The sequence below is a fragment of the Rhinoderma darwinii genome, chromosome 9 (genome assembly GCF_050947455.1).
Source record: "Rhinoderma darwinii isolate aRhiDar2 chromosome 9, aRhiDar2.hap1, whole genome shotgun sequence".
NCBI classification, from domain to species: Eukaryota; Metazoa; Chordata; class Amphibia; order Anura; family Rhinodermatidae; genus Rhinoderma; species Rhinoderma darwinii.
Genome location: NC_134695.1, coordinates 10703322 through 10726341, shown reverse-complemented (window position 1 = coordinate 10726341; position 23020 = coordinate 10703322). Strand labels below are relative to the sequence as shown.

Below are 23020 nucleotides of genomic sequence, written 5' to 3'. Positions count from 1 at the left end.
GCAAACAAATTGGGTTGTAGACTCGACCTCATTCCCCTTGGGACTCGTTTAGCTTTGTAGTAATGTCCCAATGTAGCCAAATGCAGTGATACAGTGAAGGAAATAAGTATTTGATCCCTTGCTGATTTTGTAAGTTTGCCCACTGTCAAAGACATGAACAGTCTAGAATTTTTAGGCTAGGTTAATTTTACCAGTGAGAGATAGATTATATATATAAAAAAAAAAAAGAAAATCACATTGTCAAAATTATATATATTTATTTGCATTGTGCACAGAGAAATAAGTATTTGATCCCCTACCAACCATTAAGAGTTCAGTCTCCTCCAGACCAGTTACACACTCCAAATCAACTTGGTGCCTGCATTAAAGACAGCTGTCTTACATGGTCACCTGTATAAAAGACTCCTGTCCACAGACTCAATTAATCAGTCTGACTCTAACCTCTACAACATGGGCAAGACCAAAGAGCTTTCTAAGGATGTCAGGGACAAGATCATAGACCTGCACAAGGCTGGAATGGGCTACAAAACCATAAGTAAGACGCTGGGTGAGAAGGAGACAACTGTTGGTGCAATAGTAAGAAAATGGAAGACATACAAAATGACTGTCAATCGACATCGATCTGGGGCTCCATGCAAAATCTCACCTCGTGGGGTATCCTTGATCCTGAGGAAGGTGAGAGCTCAGCCGAAAACTACACGGGGGGAACTTGTTAATGATCTCAAGGCAGCTGGGACCACAGTCACCAAGAAAACCATTGGTAACACATTACGCCGTAATGGATTAAAATCCTGCAGTGCCCGCAAGGTCCCCCTGCTCAAGAAGGCACATGTACAGGCCCGTCTGAAGTTTGCAAATGAACATCTGGATGATTCTGAGAGTGATTGGGAGAAGGTGCTGTGGTCAGATGAGACTAAAATTGAGCTCTTTGGCATTAACTCAACTCGCCGTGTTTGGAGGAAGAGAAATGCTGCCTATAGCCCAAACACCATCCCCACTGTCAAGCATGGAGGTGGAAACATTGTTTTTGGGGTGTTTCTCTGCTAAGGGCACAGGACTACTTCACCGCATCAATGGGAGAATGGATGGAGCCATGTACCGTCAAATCCTGAGTGACAACCTCCTTCCCTCCACCAGGACATTAAAAATGGCTCATGGCTGGGTCTTCCAGCACGACAATGACCCGAAACATACAGCCAAGGCAACAAAGGAGTGGCTCAAAAAGAAGCACATTAAGGTCATGGAGTGGCCTAGCCAGTCTCCAGACCTTAATCCCATCGAAAACTTATGGAGGGAGCTGAAGATCCGAGTTGCCAAGCGACAGCCTCGAAATCGTAATGATTTACAGATGATCTGCAAAGAGGAGTGGGCCAAAATTCCATCTAACATGTGTGCAAACCTCATCATCAACTACTAAATAGTCTGACTGCTGTGCTTGCCAACAAGGGTTTTGCCACCAAGTATTAAGTCTTGTTTGCCAAAAGGATCAAATACTTATTTCTCTGTGCACAATGCAAATAAATATATATAATTTTGACAATGTGATTTTCTTTTTTTTTTTTATATATAATCTATCTCTCACAGGTAAAATTAACCTAGCCTAAAAATTCTAGACTGTTCATGTCTTTGACAGTGGGCAAACTTACAAAATCAGCAAGGGATCAAATTCTTATTTCCTTCACTGTAAATTAATACTTCTTTTGGACTCCAATTCATACCTTCTTTTTAAATCTGCAACAGATGGTATACTGAGAAAAGTAACATCTCCCTCCAGACCCTGTAAGATCCGATTCACATACTCCTCCGCATAGGCTGACATATTGGGTGTAGATAAAATAAAGTTTGTAGATGGAAGAGACATATTCTGAGAGGTGTGCAGGTTCATAGGTCAAATCCAGGAAATACAAAGAAGAACCACACCACTAATCTTGAAATAATCACCTCTATCAGGGGTTTCGTGTGTGTAAGCCTCCAGACCACGACTAATAGTCCAAATTTAGGAATTAAAAAAATAGGCAGCACTCCACAGCACAGTAGTCAAAAAAGTGAAAAACGTTTATTCACCCATATGTAAGATTGCTACGTTTCAGTCCCAATCTGGACCTTTCTCAAGCAGAACTGACAGTGTATAACATGTGGTTTTTAATACCATGCAGCATATAATTGTGTAATGACATTCATTAAGTGAAATAATGATATTAATATACATTTTTATAATACATTGGGACATATTACTTTTATCCCTAGGTAAGTCAAAAAGTGCTAAGTGCATCGTGATAAAATTTAAACATACAATACAAACATTGATCCATCAATTCCTTATTCGATACATAATTGGTTCATCATATTTCATACAAACACATGATACAATGTATATCCTTAATTGATTACTCACTATTCAAAGTATGTTTAGTCTCAAGGCCAAATATGGGCGTTTTACTAAATTGAACTGCACATGTCTACACACCTGATCTCATCCAGTGTTCATACTCCATGGCATAGTATGCTAAAGAGCCGATAAGTCACCCTGTTGGGCCGTGCATGCAGATTTAACTCACGCATGCGCAGAAGGGCACTCCATCGTGGTAGCGACCATTAGGGTATGTGCACACGATAACTGGCTTTTACGTCTGAAATTACACTGTTTTCAGGAGAAAACAGCTCCGTCGTTTCAGACGTAAATGCTCCTCCTCGCATTTTGCGAGACGTCTTTGACGCCCGTAATCTTGAGCTGTTCTTCATTGAATTCAATGAAAAACAGCTCAAATTACGTTTCAAAGAAGTGTCCTGCACTTCTTTGACGAGGCAGTCATTTTACGCGTCGTCGTTTGGCAGCTGTCAAACGACGACGCGTAAATGACAGGTCGCCGGCAAACCCATTCAAATGAATGGGCAGATGTTTGCAGACATATTGTAGCCGTATTTTCAGGCGTAAATCGAGGCATAATACGCCTCGTTTACGTCTGAAAATAGGTTGTGTGAACCCAGCCTCACAGAGAAGGGCACATATGCCCCTTACTCTATAGTGATAAATACTGTGTGTATACTAAATGCCAATATAGCAGCATAATATATCTCATAAGTTCTATTTTAACTTTTTATTAGAACCTTTTAGTTCACATATGATAAAGTAGAGTATCTCCTACGTCTTTATAGACAGAGTCGGCTGATCCCTTTCCCAAGAGTTCCAAGCCTCCTCTGTGGTCGACCGCAACCTGGTTTTGAGATGTGCAAATAGCACACCATATCCAGCCCGTGCATCGACCTAAAGGAGACTGTACAGGAGTTCATATATAGGCACCGAAGGTTTTTATAAGAATATTTTATTTCAATGTCACATTGGTGACATTTATCTCAATGTCAGATTTGGCCTTGAGACTAAACATACTTTGAACGTTCCTGACCTCCGGGCAGTTAGTAATCAATTAAGGATATACATTGTATCATGTGTTTGTATGAAATATGATGAACCAATTATGTATGGAATAAGGAATTGATGGATCAGTGCTTGTATTGTATGTTTACATTTTATCACGATGCACTTAGCACTTTTTGACTTACCTAGGGATAAAAGTAATGTCCCAATGTATTATAAAAATGTATATTAATATCATTATTTCACTTAATGAATGTCATTACACAATTATATGCTGCATGGTATTTAAACCACGTTATACACTGTCAGTTCTGCTTGAGAAAGGTCCAGATTGGGACTGAAACGTAGCAATCTTACATATGGGTGAATAAAAGTTTTTCACTTTTTTGACTACTATCCTCTGGAGTGCTGCCTATTTTTTGAATTCCTAAATTTGGACTATTGGTCGTGGTCTGGAGGCTTGCACACACGAAACCCCTGATAGAGGTGATTATTTCCAGATTTGTGGTGCGGTTCTTCTTTGTATTTCCTATATATACACATTATATATATATATATATACACATACACAATGTAGATTTTACCTGCAGTCCTATGTAACACCACAGATAACATACAGGGATAGCTCTGCGAGTATAGATAATGTTAGTGTTACCTCTAGTCCTATGTAACACACAGTGATAACCACTCACACATATTTTATATATATATATATATATATATATATATATATATATATATATATATACACACACACATATATAAAAATATACACATACACAGGGACATATATACACAGATAGACACACACATACTGGAACATATACACACAGACACATGTACACAGAAAGGTACTTACCATCTCTCCCTGCTACACGTTTCTTGCAGGATGGGCTGTGGATAGGGGATACATGTGTTTTGTGGGACAAGCCCTTCAATGGCAGAGCGAGGCGATACCTCCCCGCTCTGCCGAAGTGTCTAGTGGTGTCGCTACTGCCATAGCCCCCTCATTCCGTGGGCCACGTAGCAGCCGCTATGGCTGCTACAGAGGTAGTTATGCCACTGATGGTTGGCACACTTAAGAATTTTCACTCCAACACAGTGGATTCGGTTTGAAACTGGCCACAACCAGCTTTATTGTCTTCATATATAAAAAGCGGTTTTACAAAACAGTTCAAAATAAACCCTAGGCCGTCCAGCCTCTAACTAAAAATATAGCTTCCCTAGCTATCAGGGTGAAAGTCCTTCTGCCCAGCACCTCACAACTAACATGTTCTTACCAGAACTTCTGACTCCCGCAGGCTGGCAATGTCTGTCTTCTTCAGACTGGGAGCATTGTATGAATAGATCACACCTTTCTTAAAGAGGCTCTGTCACCACATTATAAGTGCCCTATCTCCTATATAAGGAGATTGGCGCTATAATGTAGGTGACAGTAATGCTTTTTATTTCGAAAAACAATCTATTTTAAACCACTTTATGATTGATTTTTAGCTTTATGCTAATGAGTTTCTTAATGCCCAAGTTGGCTTGTTTTTACTTTAGACCAAGCGGGCGTTGTACAAAGGAGTGTATGACGTTGAGCAATCAGCGTCATGCACTTCTCTCCATTCATTTACACAGCACTAGCGATATAGTTATATCACTATGTGCAGCCACATACACAAACACTAACATTACGGTAGTGTCCTGATAATGAATATACATCACTACCAGCCTGGACGTGATGTTTATTCAGAATCCTAGTAGAATTGGAAGAAAAATGTATGGATATACAGGGGAGCGCTACTAGTAAGTAAACAGTTGGCAATGGTAAATTCCTTGATTTATTAAATATAGGCAACGCGTTTCAACACAGGACATGTCGTCGTCAGGCCTGACGAAGACACATGTCCTGTGTTGAAACGCGTTGCCTATATTTAATAAATCAAGGAATTTACTATTGCCAACTGTTTACTTACTAGTAGCGCTCCCCTGTATATCTGTAAAGGATCTGCCAGACACAGCTTCTGTGTCGACGCCCGTGGGTAATCAGTCTGCACCTGCTCCTAAGTCTGAGAGAGTGACACGATCTTCTACCAGTCAGGCTGGGAGGCTGAGGAGTGGGAGAGCCTATCCCAGCCTGGCCAGACGGAGCTAGCTCCCGCCCTCTGTCTATTTATATCTGCATTTCCTGCTCCTCCTTTGCCTGTGATTCTTTTCTGTTTCCTGGCTCTGCTGCTCCTGCTATGATTATTGACCTTGCTTCATTTTTGACCCTGGCTTTATGGACTACGCTCCTGCTCTGCGATTTGTACCTCATGCACTCCTGGTTTGACTCGGCTCGTTCACTACTCTTGTTGCTCACTGTCTGTCTCTCTACCCCGTCATTACAATATCCATACATTTTTCTTCCAATTCTACTATTATATTGCGGTACCACGTTTCCATGTTACCAGCATCTGGATTGGGGAGTAGCAGCTGTTTGTTTAAATTCTTACATGCTTACATCAGTCTTGTACAACCTGTAAAGGTGAGCGCTATCACCTTCCTTTATATTTGTTCTACCGTATCCATCAGATTTATCTTGCACCATGTGGCGCTGTGTACTCTTTTTTTTTTTCCTTAGGTTTTACTACTCAGAATCCTGACATGTCTCTGTGAGATTCCAGCAAGGCAAGCGTAATCTCATTTGAAATGACAGGTTACATTGTAATCTCGCGAGATTATGCTTGCCTTGCTGGAAGTTCACAGAAAAGATTCAGACGTGTCAGGATTCTGAATACACATCACGTCCTGGTTGGAGGTAATGTATATTCATTATCAGGACACTACAGTAATGTTAGTGTTTGTGTATGTGGCTGCACATAACGATATAACTATATCGCTAGTGCAGTGTAAATGAATGGAGAGAAGTGTATGACGCTGATTGGTCAGCGTCATACACTCCTCTGTACAACGCCCACTTGGTCTAACGTAAAAACACGCCCACTTGGGTATTAAGAAACTCATTAGCATAAAGCTAAAAATCGCTCATAAAGTGGTTTAAAATAGATCGTTTTTCTTTTTCGAAATAAAAAGCATTACGGTCACCTACATTACAGCGCCCATCTCCTTATATAGGAGATAGGGCACTTATAATGTGGTGACAGTCTCTTTAACCCCTTAATGACCGGGCCTGAAAAGACCAGCTCAATTTTTCTGTTTTTGCCTCTCTGCCTTTCAGCAGCCATAACTTTTTGACGGCGTATATATAGGAAAAAGCGATTCTCGGCATAGTTTTTCTTGTTTATTTTTTATCCCGTTCACATTTCACGCTAAATAACCCATTAGATTAATTCTTCAGGTTATTACGGTCGTGTAGATACCTAATATGTGTAGGTTTTTTATTTAGTGTAGGGGCAATAAAATGTATTTTATGCAAAATAAAGACTCTTTTTGGAACTTTTTTTTATTTCCTTTGTTTTTTTAATCCCATCAAGGGATAACTTTATTTGTAACTTTTTTTTTAAACTTCTAATGTATTAGCATACACCTGTATGCTAATGCATTACACTGTGTCACTATGACACAGGCTGCTGATCGGGCAGCACATATTGTGCCCGAACAGCAGGCAAACGGAACAGACAGCCCTGGGGTCCTTTGTAGGTCCCCAGGGCTGACTGCAGAGGGATTCCCCAGTGTTTGATCGCATCACCGGAATCCCGGTGATGCCAAGAGGGGAATTCCCTTTGATCATGCCGCGGTCACGGACCGCGGTAATCAAAGGGTTAAACAGCTGGGGTCCGAATGTTTTCCGACCCCAGCTGTGTTCAGGAGGCTGCTCTAAGATCAGGAGCTGTTAGTTACAGCTCCTGCTTAGAGGACGAGCGCTCATCAGCCTCTCCTACAGCGACGCCAAAAGACGTCTCTGTAGACTGAGGACCTGCACCGCCTGACGTCAAAAGACAGTGGGCGGTCAGGAAGGAGTTAAGTGGAGAAACAATTGCTGCAGGTCTGATCGCTTCAGATTTCGTCACAATTGTGACAGAAATAAGATCATCACTGAGGAAGGCGTCACTTTCAGTTTTCTACTGTGATTGGTCAGTCTGGAGTGACTGGCCAATCACAGCGATCGCCGGGCGGGGAGCACTTCGATTGTTTCCCCTGCCGATGGCTGCGATGATCAGCTGTCTGACAGCTGAAATCACTCTCCTGTCACCGGGTGTTTACATGTGGTGACAGTTTAACTGCAGGACGAGAATGCTCATCCTAATGTGGGAACCACCCGCCGCTCAGGACAAACATTCCCGTCCTGCGTCTTCAACTAGTTAAAAAAAAAAAATAATTAATGCTACATTTCCTTTATTTAATAACATATTATATTTACTTCATTTATTTTTTCACACACAATGTTTTTTTTTTATTAGCACTTTACTGGGGGCTGCCATGTTTTCTTTCATCTGTGTATGTGTCAATTCACGACACTAAGGCTGGGTTCACACGACCATGTTACGTCCGTAATGTACGTAACGTATTTCGGCCGGAAGACCCGGACCGAACACAGTGCAGGGAGCCGGGCTCCTAGCATCATAGTTATGTACGATGCTAGGAGTCCCTGCCTCTGCGTGGAACTACTGTCCTGTACTGAAAACATGATTACAGTACGGGACAGTTGTCCTGCAGCGAGGCAGGGACTCCTAGCATCGTACATCACTATGATGCTAGGAGCCCGGCTCCCTGCACTGTGTTCGGTCCGGGTCTTCCGGCCGAAATACGTTCCGTACATTACGGACGTAACCAGGTCGTGTGAACCCAGCCTTACACAGATGGAATATGGCAGCTACAGAGCATAGGACATAACGAACGGGTCCCATTCGTAATATCCTGTGCCTCTGCCGTCTAGCTCTGTACTGCGCATGTGCAGTCCAGGGTGACCCAGAATTAAAGCTTGTTTGTAGGGGGAAAGTCGGCGCCATTTTGAAGACCGGCCGCACTGCAGGTAAAGGGGGGAGTTGTTTGAGTGTGTGGCGCGTGCAGCAGTGCTGTGAGCGTGAAGCAGAGCTGTCTGCGTAGTGTGCAGAAGATCTTTGTCCTATTTTTGTGCAGCAGAGTATGCACGGGCGCTGCTGATCCTTCGTAGTCGCTTATCAGCTGTTTTGAAGAATCAGCGGCGCGCAACCCCCACACAAATGCCCTGTTGGGAGGTGGTTGTGTGTAGGGTGCTGTTGGGGGGGGGGGATTGTGTGATGGATGGTTTGCGCGCATGTGTGTGTGGTGGGGGGGGGAATTGTGGAAGCGGTTGTGTGATGGTTTGCGTGGGCGTGTGTGTGTGGGGGGGGTGGGTGCAGGGTGCTTGTGGGGACCTCTAGTATTTATTGTGGCGCAGGGATAAGACAGAAGTCGCTGTAGGGGAGTATAAGTATTTATATTTTTCATATTCCTAACTTCATTTTTTTATTTGTTTTATCTTTTCTGATGCTCGGGCACTGGGGTGGCCGCAGGCTAGTATTAGGCTGGGACGGTCCAAAAACAGTGGTCCTTCCCACTCTTGTAATGCTAGGCTGCTGCTGTAGTGTTGTATCGGGCTGGTTATAAAAAAAAACACGGCATTTTAAAAAAACAAAAAATTAGTTCGAAAATTATGTGTGGTCCCCACCCATTTTTCATAACCAGCCAGATACAACACAGCAGCAGCCTAGCATTACCAGGGTGGAAAGGGCAACTGTTTTTGGCCTTTCCCAGCCTAATAATACCAGCCAGCAGCTGCCCCAGTGCCCGACCATCACTACAGACGGTCTGGTACTGGATGGTACCCGGCTCTTCCCTATATCCCTGGTGGCGGTGGGTGCGATTTACTGGCTAACACTAAGCCCCGCCTTAGTAATGGACATCGTAAACAGACAACGGATATTATCCAGACGATAATAAAATATTAAAAAACACAGGGACATAAAAAAATATTTTTATAGAAAAACTCCCCCACACAAGCCTCGCTAACCATTTTATTTAAACAAAAACCGTAGATCATCATAGTAGTAAACCAAATCTACGACGTGGTCCAATAGGTCCAGCGGAACCTACAAAAAAAAAAAAAGAATTAGGGTATGTGCACACACACTAATTACGTCCGTAATTGACGGACGTATTTCGGCCGCAAGTACCGGACCGAACACAGTGCAGGGAGCCGGGCTCCTAGCATCATACTTATGTACGATGCTAGGAGTCCCTGCCTCGCTTCAGGACAACTGTCCCGAACTGTAATCATGTTTTCAGTACGGGACAGTTGTCCGGCAGCGAGGCAGGGACTTCTAGCGTCGTACATAAGTATGATGCTAGGAGCCCGGCTCCCTGCAGTGTGTTCGGTCCGGTACTTACGGCCGAAATACGTCCGTCAATTACGGACGTAATTAGTGTGTGTGCACATACCCTTAAGCCTCAAGCACACTTCAGTGAAATGCTTAACGGATAGCACACTGACCCATTCATTTCTACGGGGCCATGCACAATTCCTTATTTTTTTTGCAGTGTTTTTTTGTGTGCGCTTTTTGCAAAGAATTGATCCAACACTTGTTTTTTACGCCACACGTTTTTTTTAAACCTCTTGTGTAAAAAACTAACGGCTCGCTTTCCCATTGATGCAAATGAAAAGCTTAATCAAGCGTTTGAGGATTTTCCCACGTGTTTGACGCATTTTGTGTGTGCTTTTTGCACGTTTCTAGGTGGACTATGGGAACATTTGGAGTGTTTTACGAGCAAAGGGATTGACTCGACATTTTGTTTGTTTTTTAAAAACGCGCGTGTAAAAAAGCGTGTTGTATGTACTAACAGAACGCTTTACCATTTATGTAAATAAAAACCGTAATCAAGCATTTTTTTCATGTGGTTTCAGCACTTAAAATACGCAAAAAAAGCTGCAAATACACGCTGTGTGCACTTATCAACTGAAAAGTCATTCACCACAGGGTCTCTCTCTTGACTTTCATAATTCTTAGCAATTTGGTGTGTCCTATAGCTTCTACCAGCTGCCATTGTAAAAGCACTCCCAAAATGCTTCGCAATTTGAAGATACCTTTTCCTGGCTTGTAGCCAAAAATAAGGAGGGGGGGGGGTGAGATTCCATCCCACATTTACAACTGCTGTAGGTCAGGCTGCTCTACCTGATTCACCTTACTGTAAATCTGGGAAGTGCTCCCTCTGGTGGCCAACATAGGAAAACATGTCAAATTATTATTACATTTTTAATACTTTCCAAAAATAAAAATACAGCAAAAAACTTAAATAATAAAAATAAGTAACTTACTAGAAAAAACTTTTTAATTTGCGACACATTCCCTTTAATCAAGACCAACTGTCCGATATATTTGTATTCCATCAGACTTCTAAGCCTTAATCATAATGAAGAAAGGGCTGCTGGTCAATAGTATGTTCTTGGTATAAAAAAAAAAAAAAAAAAAAAATCCACTTCTGGGGAGGAGTTGTGACTTGTGCCAAACAAGAGATCCCTCGTTTCCTGTTGTATTACTACAGATTGCCCCATAAATGGGCAGATATCCAGAATTAAGATTTATCAAAGTAATCCCTACACAAGTGATCCACCCGCATTACTGATTTTTGGAGCAGCTTCCTCCATTTCCACATCCCGCTGAGGCTTCTTGGATTTTCTATTTGCGGTGATGCTCTCAACTTCCATGCTATGGATAAGTTTTTGAGGTTTTGACGTAGGTTCCGCTAGAAACAAGAAATATATAAATATTAGTAAGCACTGTTCAATAAGGTTTTTATTATAAACATATTTTTTAATTTGACGCTTTTTTATGTGACTAGATTAAAAACAATCCTGCAATATTGCGGTTTTCACACTGTTCTGAAATTTTTCTCATGGCAAATACAATCTGTTTGACAGGCAGAATAGTGTAATGAATTACACTATACTACGCCATAAAAGAAAATGGAAACGCGTTTGTTTTACCATTAGAACGGATCAGTCATCAGTTTATAGAGAGAATTATAATACTAGGACTCCGTGGGTACTCACGTTCTGGGCACCTTTCAAAAGTGGGTTGTCTAATGCCAGGCTGGTTGGGAAGTGCTGGAATTCGCATACGGAACTCGCTTTAGCTCTTGATTAAGGGGATGTTAGATTCCCTTTATGCCTGGGCTACACAGAGATTTTTTTCTAGAGCTACTGATTTTAAAGTGACAGCTGCAGTCCACAAGATTGCATACAACTCAATATATTCCTTTGGACTGCAGATGTAACCGTTAAAATCAGAAGAACTACAAAAAGTCTTTGTTAAAAGTTAAATCACCTCACCACTCTATGTTGGTTTGGAAAAGATCATGATCAATGCTCACAGTGAAGTACTGCTCTCCTCCAATGCAAGAAAAAGCTTTAATGCCACACCAGCCAATGTATTATCACAGAGGAGTGGTTCAAAGCATCACTCAGATCTTCTAATTACCATAGGCTGCAGTGTTTCCAAGCAAGACTTTTATTCCCACTCTCGAGTGGTACTCGCTTTGTACCCCTCTCCTGTGATAACACACTAATGCCGGTGGGGCATTAAAGTGTTTTCTTGTGCTGGAGGAGAGGATTTATCGTCAGCCGGACTTTTCCATACCAACGTAAAGTAGTTAGGTGATAGAACTTTTAAACTTTACCGAACAATGTATTGTCTCACGCTTCTTCACCTGCTCCATTGTTAAGAGGGCTTGGAGGGACTGTTAGTCTCGGGTGTACTCCAGGCATTACAGTCAAATGACATCTGTTAGGATCAGTTATGTTTTCCATTACGTTAAAAAAAATCAGTAGTGTGAACAGATCCTAACAAACATTTTACAGTTATTTAGATAGCGAGAACAAAATGTATTTATTACAATTTATTATATAGCCCTCATTATCCCCAACAGTACCATCCATGGCCTCTCTCTCTTTCTGGAGATGACGGATTTGTTTAATCATTTTTCTCTTCTTCTTCCCAGAAAGTGTGATATTAGCTCTTGCGCTAGAACTAGAAAGACAAAAATAGAACATTTTACACATAACAGAAATGTGACTATTGGCTACAAATAATGGCACAATCCTGGTCACGTGCAGTCATATTAAGGAGTCAGGAAGGACTGTAATTCATAAAAATATATGAAATAAATGGATGAAATGTCCTAACATGGTGTTATTATTAGAATAACTTCTTCCTTTAGCTGCTAATAATACACTAGGGCGGACCTGGATTCTGCTGATGGATGTGCAGGGTCCTTGCCTCGCTGCTCTATCACTTGAGCACTTTCATAGTAAGGCTATTGCTGTAATGGGAAATGCAGTGCATTTAGAAAGTCTTCAGACCCTTTCACTTTTTTCACATTTTGTTATGATGAGGCCTTGTGCTAAAATAAAAATAAAAAATCAAGTTAATCCCCATCATTCTGTACAGACAAAGTAAAAATGGAATTTTAGACATTTTTGCAAGTTTATTAAAAATGAAATCTCCATGCAAAATTTGGGGTTAAGTATTCAGACCCATTGCTATGGCACTTGAAATGTAGCTCTGGGGCCTCCCATTTCTCTAGATCTTTGAAATGTTTCTACACCTTGATTGGAGTCCACTATGTGGTAAATTCATTGATTGGACAGGATTTGGAAAGCCACACCCCTGTCTAAATAAGGTCTTACAGCTCATAATAGATATCAGAGCAAAAACCAAGCCATGAGGAGGAAAACTACTGCCTGTAGAGCTCAGAGACAGGATTGTGTGGAGGCAGAGATCTGGAGAAGAGTACAAGAAAAATTTCTGCTGCACTGAAAGTTCCAAAGAGCACAGTGGCCTCCATAATTCTTAAATGAAACAAGTTTGGAAAAACCAGGACTCTTCCTAGAGTTGGTCGCCCCACCAAAACTAGGTAATCGGGGGAGAATGTCTTTGGTAAGAGAGGTGACCAAGAGCCCAATGGTCACTATGGCTGAGCCACAAAGATCCTGTGTGCAGATGGGAGAAACTTCCAGAAGGTCAACCATCACTGGAGCACTCCACCAATCTGGGCTTTATGGCAGAGTGGCCAGAAAGAAGCAAACTAAAGGACTCAGACTACGAGAAATAAGATTCTGTGGTCTAATGAAACCTAGATGGCACTTTTTGGCCTCAATTCTAATAATCATGTCTGGAGGAAACCAGACACTGCTCATAACCTGACCAATACCTTCCCTACAGTGAAGCATGGTGGTGGGAGCATAATGTTGTAGGGGTGGTTTTCAGCAGCTGGGACAGGGAAATTGGTCAGGGTTGAGGGAAAGAAATGGTGCAAAGTAAAGAGATATTCTTAATGAAAACCTGATCCAGAGTGCTCTGGACCTAAAACTGGGACGAAGGTTCACCTTCCAACAAGACAATGACCTTAAGCACAAAGCAAAGACAACACAGGAGTGGCTTAGGGACAACACTGTGAATGTCCTTGAATGGCCCAGCCAGAGCCCTGACTTGAACCCAATGGATCATCTCTGGAGAGACCACCGACGGCCTCTGTCCAACCTGACAGAGCTCAAGAGGATATGCAGAGAAGAATGTCCGAAAATCCCCAAATCCAAGTGTACAAACCTTGTGGCATCATACCCAGAAAGACTGCAGGCTGTTATCTCTGCCAAAAGGTGCTTCAACTAAGTACCGAGTAAAGAGTCTGAATACTTATGTCAATGCAATATTATCGTTTTTCCTTTTTAATAAATTAGCAAAGATTACTAACATTCTGTTTTCACTTGGTCATTATGGGGTATTGTGTGGAGAATGATGGGGAAACCGTGAATTTTTATTTTATTTTAGCACAAGGCCTCAACATAGCAAAATGTGAAAAAATGTAAAGGGTCTGAAGACTTTCCGAATGCATTGTATATAGTTACATAGCTGATAAGGTTGGAAAAAAAAAAAAAAAAGACAGCTCCATCAAGTCCGACCTATAATCTGACCAGGTTGATCCAAAAAGAAGGCAAAAACCCCCATGAGACAGAAGCCAATTGCCCGATTAGGGGGAAAAAAAAAGTTACACCCAGATTCCAAATATAGAAATCAGGATAAATCCTTCGATCAATGTCTTATCTCCAGAATTTAGTACCCAAAAAACGGTCCGATTATATTTTTCAAGAAAGGTGTCAGGCCCTCCTTGAACTTGTACACAGGTCGTGAAAAAAAAAAAAATCACCATAGAAGAAAATGGGACGGACAACCTTATGAACTTCATAACTAAAAAAGGGTGGGAGCTAGGTTCCCAAATGGACTGGACGAGAAAAAGGATTTTACGATGAGAATTCCAAAAATCTTATTTTCGTCTCATTGGGGACATAGACCATGAGACGTCCCAAAGCAGTCCACAGGGATGGGAACCGAAAGAAAGAAAATAAGAATCTACTCCACAGATGCCCGCAACACCTTGCGACTGAGCGAAATGTTTCTGTGGACGCCAAGGAATGCACCCTGTCGTGGAAATCAATGGATCAAAATCTATTAGACTGAAATTTATACGAGTCCAAAAAGACGCTCAGGCCAGGCCCCATTATTCAGTATCCTAATTAGGATATTTCACCGATATATATCGAGAGAGGAGAAGAAAACACACAGACGCTGCTGATATGCTCAAAATACTCCTGTAAAGGTTTATTTCCAAGCTCAAACTGTAATACTGAAATTCAGAAGGGGTGTAGGCTTTAGGTTAACCAATCAGAGACAATGTGACAATATTTGTTATTCAGTAAAAAGCATACAATAAGATACATCCCAGATACATCTTTATAATTCTTCACACATTATGTTTGCAGGTGGCCTTATCTCTCTTGGGCAGAATGTTCCCGTAAGATGGCTCTCCCACACGCATTCTTGCCACCCTCACTTATTGCTCCCCGTTCCTTCTCTGCAAACTTCGTATGGGAACCAAGGTCAAAGATAAAACATACAAAATCAACATTACTTGTATTAAAGGGAATGTGTCGCTATGTGTATAAGTGATTAAACATTGTTCTATTTTTTTCACGAGTCAGGAAATATTATAAATTAGAATCTAATTTATAATAACATTTCCCAGTGCTGGTCACTAGATGGAGCAATTCCCAAAATTGCAGCATTGGCATGTGGTAAAGAAACCACATTGCTTTATGCTGCAAAATTTGAGAAAACTTACTCGCTCTAGTGAGCTCACAGAATCCCCCCTCCTTTATTCTGGCTAGTGCCAGGAGAAAGGAGGGGATTTAACGGTCAAACCTCCTACACTGTGTGTCGCCATTTTTTGAGCTAACACACAGTGTATTAGGTTTACATACAGTAGTAAACACACAGTAAAACACGTACATACACAGACCTAACTTACCTGCTCCTGCCGCCGCCGCTCCCTCCGCTCCGTCTGCTCCAAGTGCACAAGTCCGGAAGCCGCGACCGGAAGTAGTAATCTTACTGTCTGGCCGCGGCTTCCGGTCCACAAGAAAATGGCGCCGGACGTCGCTCGGCCGAAGACCTTCAATTTGGACTGTGTGGGAGCGGCGCATGCGCCGTTCCCAAACAGACGGCGTACAGCATAGTGGATGGAACGGGCCCCGTTCGCATTCACTATGGGGCTATATGTGCCGTATTCCATGTCTGTATGTGTCGTTAATCGACACATAAAGAGATGGAAAAAAAATGGCAGCCCCCATAGACAAGAAAAAGTTAAAAAATAAAAAAAAGTTAAACACACAAATAACAAATGTTTAAATAAAACACTAAAAGCAAATTGATATAAAAAAAAATTTTTTTCGTGACTCTGGTCCTTTAAAGGAACAATGACTTTCCTATTCACTACAAAAGAACCAAGATGGGAACTCCAGACAAAATGGCTGCTGCACGAAACTAAATCATATAAACATTATTATAATCACTTTCACATAATACATATCTTAGTAATTCGGCATCCTGCTTGATAATTCACAATGTAATTTCATACAGAGAATATAAGCAAATAAACCATCCTTCACAACCCTGTAAACTTTTGTGGCAAGGTAGCACTTGCCTTGCATAGCCGAAAGCTGAAGGGCCGAAGTCTGATGGCGCACAGTTCTGGAAGCACCAACCGGCCTAGTGAAATAGGAGGTAGTCCTCACAAATGGTCAAATGCAGAGAATCAAGAGATTGTAGCCTTAGAAGCCGCCAAACCCTTCCTCGGGCCCTTCGGGGCAACAAACAAGGAGTCAGAATGACGATTGGAGGAAGTGACCGAAAGTTTAACTGCAAGGTGTTGACAATATCAAATTTGTGAAGAGGGTGCACGGCAGACTGGCAGAAGAATGCCACCTTATCCTGGTGGAGAGTCGACTATGGAGGACGACAAAAGAGGGCTGTCAGTTTGGTGACCATCCGAATGGAGGTCACCGCCACAAGGAATACCACCACCTTCCAGGTGAGAAGTCGCAACAAAATCTCACAAAGAGTATCAAAGGAAGCTGACTGCATTGCATAGGGAACAACTGTCAGATCCAAAGATGGAGTGGGGTGGGGGGCAGATAAGGGGGCACTGAATGCATAGCCCCCTGCTAGGAAATCCAGACTTGAAAGTCAGAGGCCTGTTGGAAAAACAAACAAACAGACAGCGTCGAGGGCAATCACAGAATTCAACCTCTCCTGAAGGAAACCAAGAAGCCTGGGCACGGAGGAAACGAAGGGAGCAAGATATTGATCCTAACACCACTGTAGATATGTGTTCTAAGTACAGTGATAAATGCCGGCCAAAGGCGGCTTCCGGGACTTAAACATGGTTTGAATTACCCGCTGCGACCAGCCTTGAACTTTCAGCACTGCAGCTTCTACAACCACGCCATTAAACGTAGCGACTGTAAACTCGGGTGGAGGAGAGGCCCCTGGGAAAGCAGCTTGCAACGAAGAGGTAAGCGCAAGGAAAGTCAGTTCACAAAGCCACCACGTCGGCATACCAACACAGCGCGACCTGTCTAGAGCAACAAGGATGGTCGGGATCCCCTCGACCCTGGTCCTCTTAAAAATAGTTGGGAAGAAAAGGCTGCAGGGGAAACATGTCATTCCACTGGGTGCCAGGGTGCCACTAGAGGGTTGTCTGCATATGCCTTGGGATCTTGAGACCTGGAGACAAAGAGAGGAACCTGGCAATCGAGGCAAGACAACAGTAAGTCCACATTCAGAGTGCCCCACCTGTAACAAATTTGTTCATACATCTCGTGATAAAAGGGCCGGAGTCTCTCAGTCGACTCGTTCAGGACTGAGATTGTCCCGACCAAATTATTGACCCCGGGAATTTGGACTACTGAAAGGGCAGGAACTTGAAGCTCTGCCCAATCTAGAATCTTGGATGCTTCCGCCATCGCCGCTGAACTCCAACTGATTGAGGTAGGCAACTGCCATGACTGCCTGTCAGAAATGTCATCCAGTGACTGAGACAGAGGAACATCGCCCTCAGTTCCAGAATGTTGAAAAGGAGAATAGCTTCCTGGTGGGACTAGAGGACCTGAGTAATGAGATTTCGGAGGGCCCCTCCCCAACCCCGAAGACTGGCGTCTGTGATGAGGTGTTGCCAGCCGAGCGAGAGAAAGGAGCGGACCCAAGGCTCGCCAGGGAGAAGAGCCACCAGAGAAGAGACTGGCAGATGGTCAAGGGACGAAGAACTTGACAGTCTAGGGAATCTGGGGAGCCGTTTAAACTGGAAAAAGGTCTGGGGTGGACTTGTGTGAATTTGGGTAAAGGGAATAGCCTCAATGGCAGCCACTATGGTGCCCAGAATCTTTAAAAAAAAGGGAAGAGGGAATAGAGTGCCCCGCCGCAGAGCACAGACTCCCTGCTGCCGGACGGACAGCTTCTCCGGAATAAGAGGCACCTGAGCAGAGTTGGTTTTAAGTACCATTCCCAGGAAAGTGAATCTCTGACAGGGAGTCAGGCTGGATTTCACAATTCATGTGAAACTAGAAATTACTTTTGATACCCTTTATCGACTGGTCAAGTTGCCCTCCCAGGACGGTGACTTGATAATTATGTTGTCCAGATAAAGGATGATTGAAATCCCTCTGGAACGAAGAATTGCCATGATCACAGACAAAATCTTTGTGAAAACCTGTGGGGCTGTTGGCAGACCCCACAGGCGGGCCCCAAACTATTCTTGGTGAGGGAGGACTGGGAGACACAGAAAATGCTTTTAGGAAAGGCAAATGGGGACGTGCAGGTACATGTCCCTGTCACGATCACAGGGCATGTGGACCCACTAGGCCGCTCCGCCGTAGCGGAGAGGCAGCTGGCCTAGTCAGTCTATACAAGAGTCTCTATCAGTTCGTAACACAAGGGTGCCTGAGATAGTCCAGACAGTGTTCGAGGCATCAGCACAAATGGAGATGGGTGCAACAGGTTGCGCCAGACAACACTAGATGTGGCAGAAGACACTGGACGTGGTAGAAGACACTGGACGAGGCAGAAGACAGCAGGTGCAGTAGGACACGACTCCAATACGAATAGGATACAGGTAGCAGGGCACGGGTAACAACAGGAACGGGAAAACACTAAGGGACCATTTGCAAGACTGACATGGGATATACGAATAACGCTCAGGCAAGGATCAGAAGGGCAGGGACCTTTTTATAGTCCAGGGAATCATGGGCAGTTGATGCTGATGAAGGATTTGTGCACGCTGGTCCTTTAAGACCAGGACACAGTGGAAGTGAGCGCTGGCATCCCCTGGGAAGGAGATGCGAGCCAGCACTCACAGATCCATGGCTGCAGCCGCTGGGGGGTGAGTAAACCAGACGGTCCGTGGCCATGGACGTTACAGTCCCTGATATCCACTGAGGAAAGGAAATCCTGATTACATACTGGAGGGTGATTACCAACCGAAGGGACTCTGATGCAGAGATGCCGGATTCTGACAAAGGCATTTAGCCATTTTTGGTCCAGAATGGGACGAGCTGAACCGTCCCTTTCTGAGACGACAACAAAGTGTATGTGAAAACCTAGAAATTCCTGGTCTTGTGGCACAGGAATGATGACACCTTCACTCAAGAGGGATTCTATTGCTTGAACAAAGGTGGCTGCCCTGGCATCAGAGACAGAGGGGGACTGAAAGAACCTGTCGCGCGGTAGACTTAGAAACACGATCTTGTACCCTGGGAGAATGCTTCCTGCACCCAGGCGTCCGAAATGTGATAGAGCCAGACGTCCTTGAAAAGTAGAAGTCTGACCCCCACCCGAGTGGGGGCGCACCTTCAGGCGGAACTGGTCTTACCTAGAGCGTGCAAGGTATCTGCTCCCCTGCTCTTTTGGACTGTAGTTAGCTAAGCAGTGCCTCTCATGATAAAAAAAAGGGCACTAAGAATGGTCCTACATGTTTGGAAAATTGAGGAAACACACGGCCCCAGCGCCATCAGCAATGCCAGAGGGGTCCTGTGAGGCTGAGTCCCCGCTCATCTGCGCGATTGGCTGCTGGCAGTCACGTGACCGCCACTGACCAATCGATGAGCAGAGAGAGGGATGCGAGTCCCACCCCCAAAGAAGCACCTAGACAATGGCAGGCCCCCACCAGGAAATTGCGATGAGATGCGGGATGTAAGTAGAAAGGACCCCAGAACGATATCCTCTGGGAAAGCACCTGCAGCCCCCCCTTACGCGGTGCTGCAGGTGGCCCATCTAACTGTTAAGAGGTGCGCCAGGCACTATAGAGAAAGAGAGAGGGGGTTGGAATACTCACACATCCTGAAGTGCATCTGCAGAAAGTGAAAACTAGCAGTGAAGTCCCCTCTGTTTGCCAGCTCAATAAGGCGAGACACTGGTGGAGCAGAGAAGCGGGGACGAGCCTCAAAACGGTGGGCGACAGAGGAGCTTGCACTCTTGTGTTTTTTGTCCTCAGCATGGCAGAGAGGCAAACTTGCAATGAAAACACTGCCAGATATTAAGAAAAATTGTGGAACAGCGCCACTCCTGTTACCCCGCAGGAAGAAAAATCGAAAGAAAAAAAATAAACGAAAATAAAAAAGCAGGGGCTGTACCAGCAGGGTGTCTACGTCCTATGGACTGTGAGCTACGACGGACTTGCTCAGAGCCTGTAAAAGGGTTATATACTGTAGGAGAATTAAACACTTTATTCTTAATGACACACCCCCTAGTGGCAATAGCCTATACCCGTGGTCTGTCCCCCAATGAGACGAACGAGAAAAAAGCGACCTGTGGATTTTCTGTAACGGTCGCAAGGTTTCTTGTGACTTTTCCTTTCTTTTTGGAGGCAGGACCCGCATCAATCAGACATTTATGGCATTTCCTGTAGATCATTTTAAATATTTTTGCAACTTACGATCTCTTCCTTAAGTGATGAACAGTTATTAACTCTTTGTCTACAACAGCTCCAACTATTTTATGCTTCCTCCGTTTCTCCCGAGTAATGACACGACGCCGTTTCAGGATATTTTTTTGCAGGTCCTGTTGCACAAAAACATGGTGAACATTATAGCGGATGGCAATGCTAATAATATAGCAATACATAAAAGCAAAAACATAAAACCCAAACAAGCTTTGTGTCTCACAGAAGTTTTTGATCGAATGGAGCAGTGGCCATGCATGCAAACTACTGCTCCATTCACACGGGGGAACTCGGGACCCACCTTCTTGTGAACGATGAGGATCCCTGTGGTCGGACCCTCAGCGATCAGACATTTATCCTGTACTTATGCGATAAATATTGTTTATGGGAAAACCCCTTAATGACCAGGCTTTTTGCACGTTAATGACCAAGCACTATTCTTTGTTTTTCACCGTCACACTTCTAAGAGTCAGAACTTTTTTATTTTTCCGTCGACATAGCCGTATGAGGGCTTGTTTTTTTGCTGCACGAGTTATAATATTTTAAAAGCACTATTTTTCGGTGCACATAGTATATTGATAAGTTTTAATCAACTTTTTTTGGGAAGGGAATTGAAAAAAAAAACCAGCTACTCTAGCATTGGATTGGTTTTCACATTTTTAACCCTTTCATGACCAGGGATCATTGATACCCCTGTGTCCAGGTCAAATTTTCCAATTTTGATATGCACTTCTGTAAACGATATCATCTTTGCAACCGCTTTGAATAACCTAACTATTTTTACTTTGTTTTTTTTACAAGACTTATGAGGCGTTAATTCGTTAATTCTCTAGATTAGTTTAATTCCATGTTTTACATTTTTATTATGAGCAGACAAATCACAAAAAATTGGAAAATAAACACTGGTAATTTTTCTTATATATTTATCTGTGGATGTATATACACACACACACATTATATATATATATATATATATATATATATATATATTCCGATTTTTAAGCCGGTTTTTTTTTACGTTTACAGCCTGAAAATAGCCCGTGTGCACATAACCTTAGTGTATGTGCACACGCAGTATTTCAGGCATATTTCGGGGCGTTGACGCCTCAAAAAACGCTCTGAAAAAAACGGAAGCAGAACGCGTACAAACATCTGCCCAATGATTTCAATGGGAAATATGGCGTTCTGTTCCGACTGGGCGTTTTTTACCCCTCATCTTAAAAAAAAGCGCGTAAAAAGTTGCCCCGTAAAAAGAAGTGCATATCACTTCTTGAGCCGTTTTTAGATCAGTTTCTCACTCTATAGAAAAACCGCTCCAAAAGCGGCCGTAAAAAACGCGAGTTGCTAAAAAAAAAATGCTGAAAATCAGGAGCTCTGTACCCTTGAAAATAGCTCCATATTTTTAGATGTTTTTTAGTAAGCGTGTGCATATACCCTTAGCCTTCTTCACTCTCCCCTCACTGGAATCCTGGAAGAGAGAAGAAAACTAAAGAGTTAAAAACAAACCTCAGTACCTTATCTGTCCAGATAACAAGCACACTGGCTCCATTATTTTTGGGCAGAAGCGGAGGGAGAAGGAGGGGCAGGTGTCGACAGGGGCGTATGGCAGTTGTGAAAGGGTAAATTTACGCCGTTTAATATACGGCATAAATAACACGTCACCTTTATTCCATGCGTCGGTACGATTGCGGCGATCTACTACATTTGCACAAAAAACTGCATAGTCTTATTTCAAGAGCCGTAACTTTATTTTCCCATGGATGTGGCCATATGTGGGATTGTTTTTTTTGTGGGACAAGGTGTAGTTTTCATTGGTATTATTTTGCGATACATTGGACTTATTGATTAACTTCTAATTGATTTTTTGGGAAGGAATGGAAAAATACAGATTTTTGCTGTTGTATTTTCCTTTGTTTTTAGTATGCCGTTCACCCGGCAGTTAAATTAATATGTTAACTTCATTGTGCGAATCGTTCCGATCGTGGCTATACCATATATGTGTATTTTTATTTTATTGTTTTACTCTTTTTTGGTTTTTTTTAGTCTCACTAGGGGACTTCACAATGCAATATTCTGATCGCCATAATAATGCTTTGGTATACTTAGTATACCAAAGCATTATTGCCTGCAATCTATTCGGCCATGCATTTGGCATGGCCTAATAGGCAGTTACTGAAGGCAGTCCTGGGGGCCTTTATTAGGGGTGTGGCCTAAATAATCGTTCATTAATCGTAATTGAGGTTACATGTTTAATTAATCGGGATTTGAATTTAGTTCATAATCGCCAGCGCTACCCATCGGCGCCACACGATCGCATCGTGGGTGTGCCGATAGGGTGACAGGGAGCGGAAGCACCTTAAAAGCCGCTGTCGC

General features: G+C 43.0%; 2 protein-coding genes across 7 annotated transcripts in view; one reads left to right on the top strand and one right to left on the bottom strand.

Annotated features, from left to right (window-relative positions):
* The window catches only part of TRPT1 (tRNA phosphotransferase 1), a 190781-nt gene that overhangs the window by 136811 nt on the left and 30950 nt on the right, over positions 1-23020 (top strand). The gene's annotated exons all lie outside the window — the stretch shown is intronic.
* Positions 9288-23020, bottom strand: part of LOC142660594 (uncharacterized protein C11orf98-like) — a 39630-nt gene continuing 25897 nt past the window's right edge. The window contains exons 2-5 of one of the 2 annotated variants that reach the window (XR_012850535.1): positions 20642-20766; positions 12251-12348; positions 10638-11065; positions 9288-9414 (exon numbers count right to left, since the gene is read on the bottom strand). Coding sequence is in view for 1 of the 2 variants with exons in the window: in XM_075837256.1 (XP_075693371.1) it covers positions 10917-11065; positions 12251-12348; positions 20642-20766 (372 nt within the window). In the remaining variant the exon portion in view is untranslated. Of the gene's footprint in view, positions 9415-10556; positions 11066-12250; positions 12349-20641; positions 20767-23020 lie in introns of those variants that run through there. The other variant, XM_075837256.1, reaches the window with a different exon arrangement.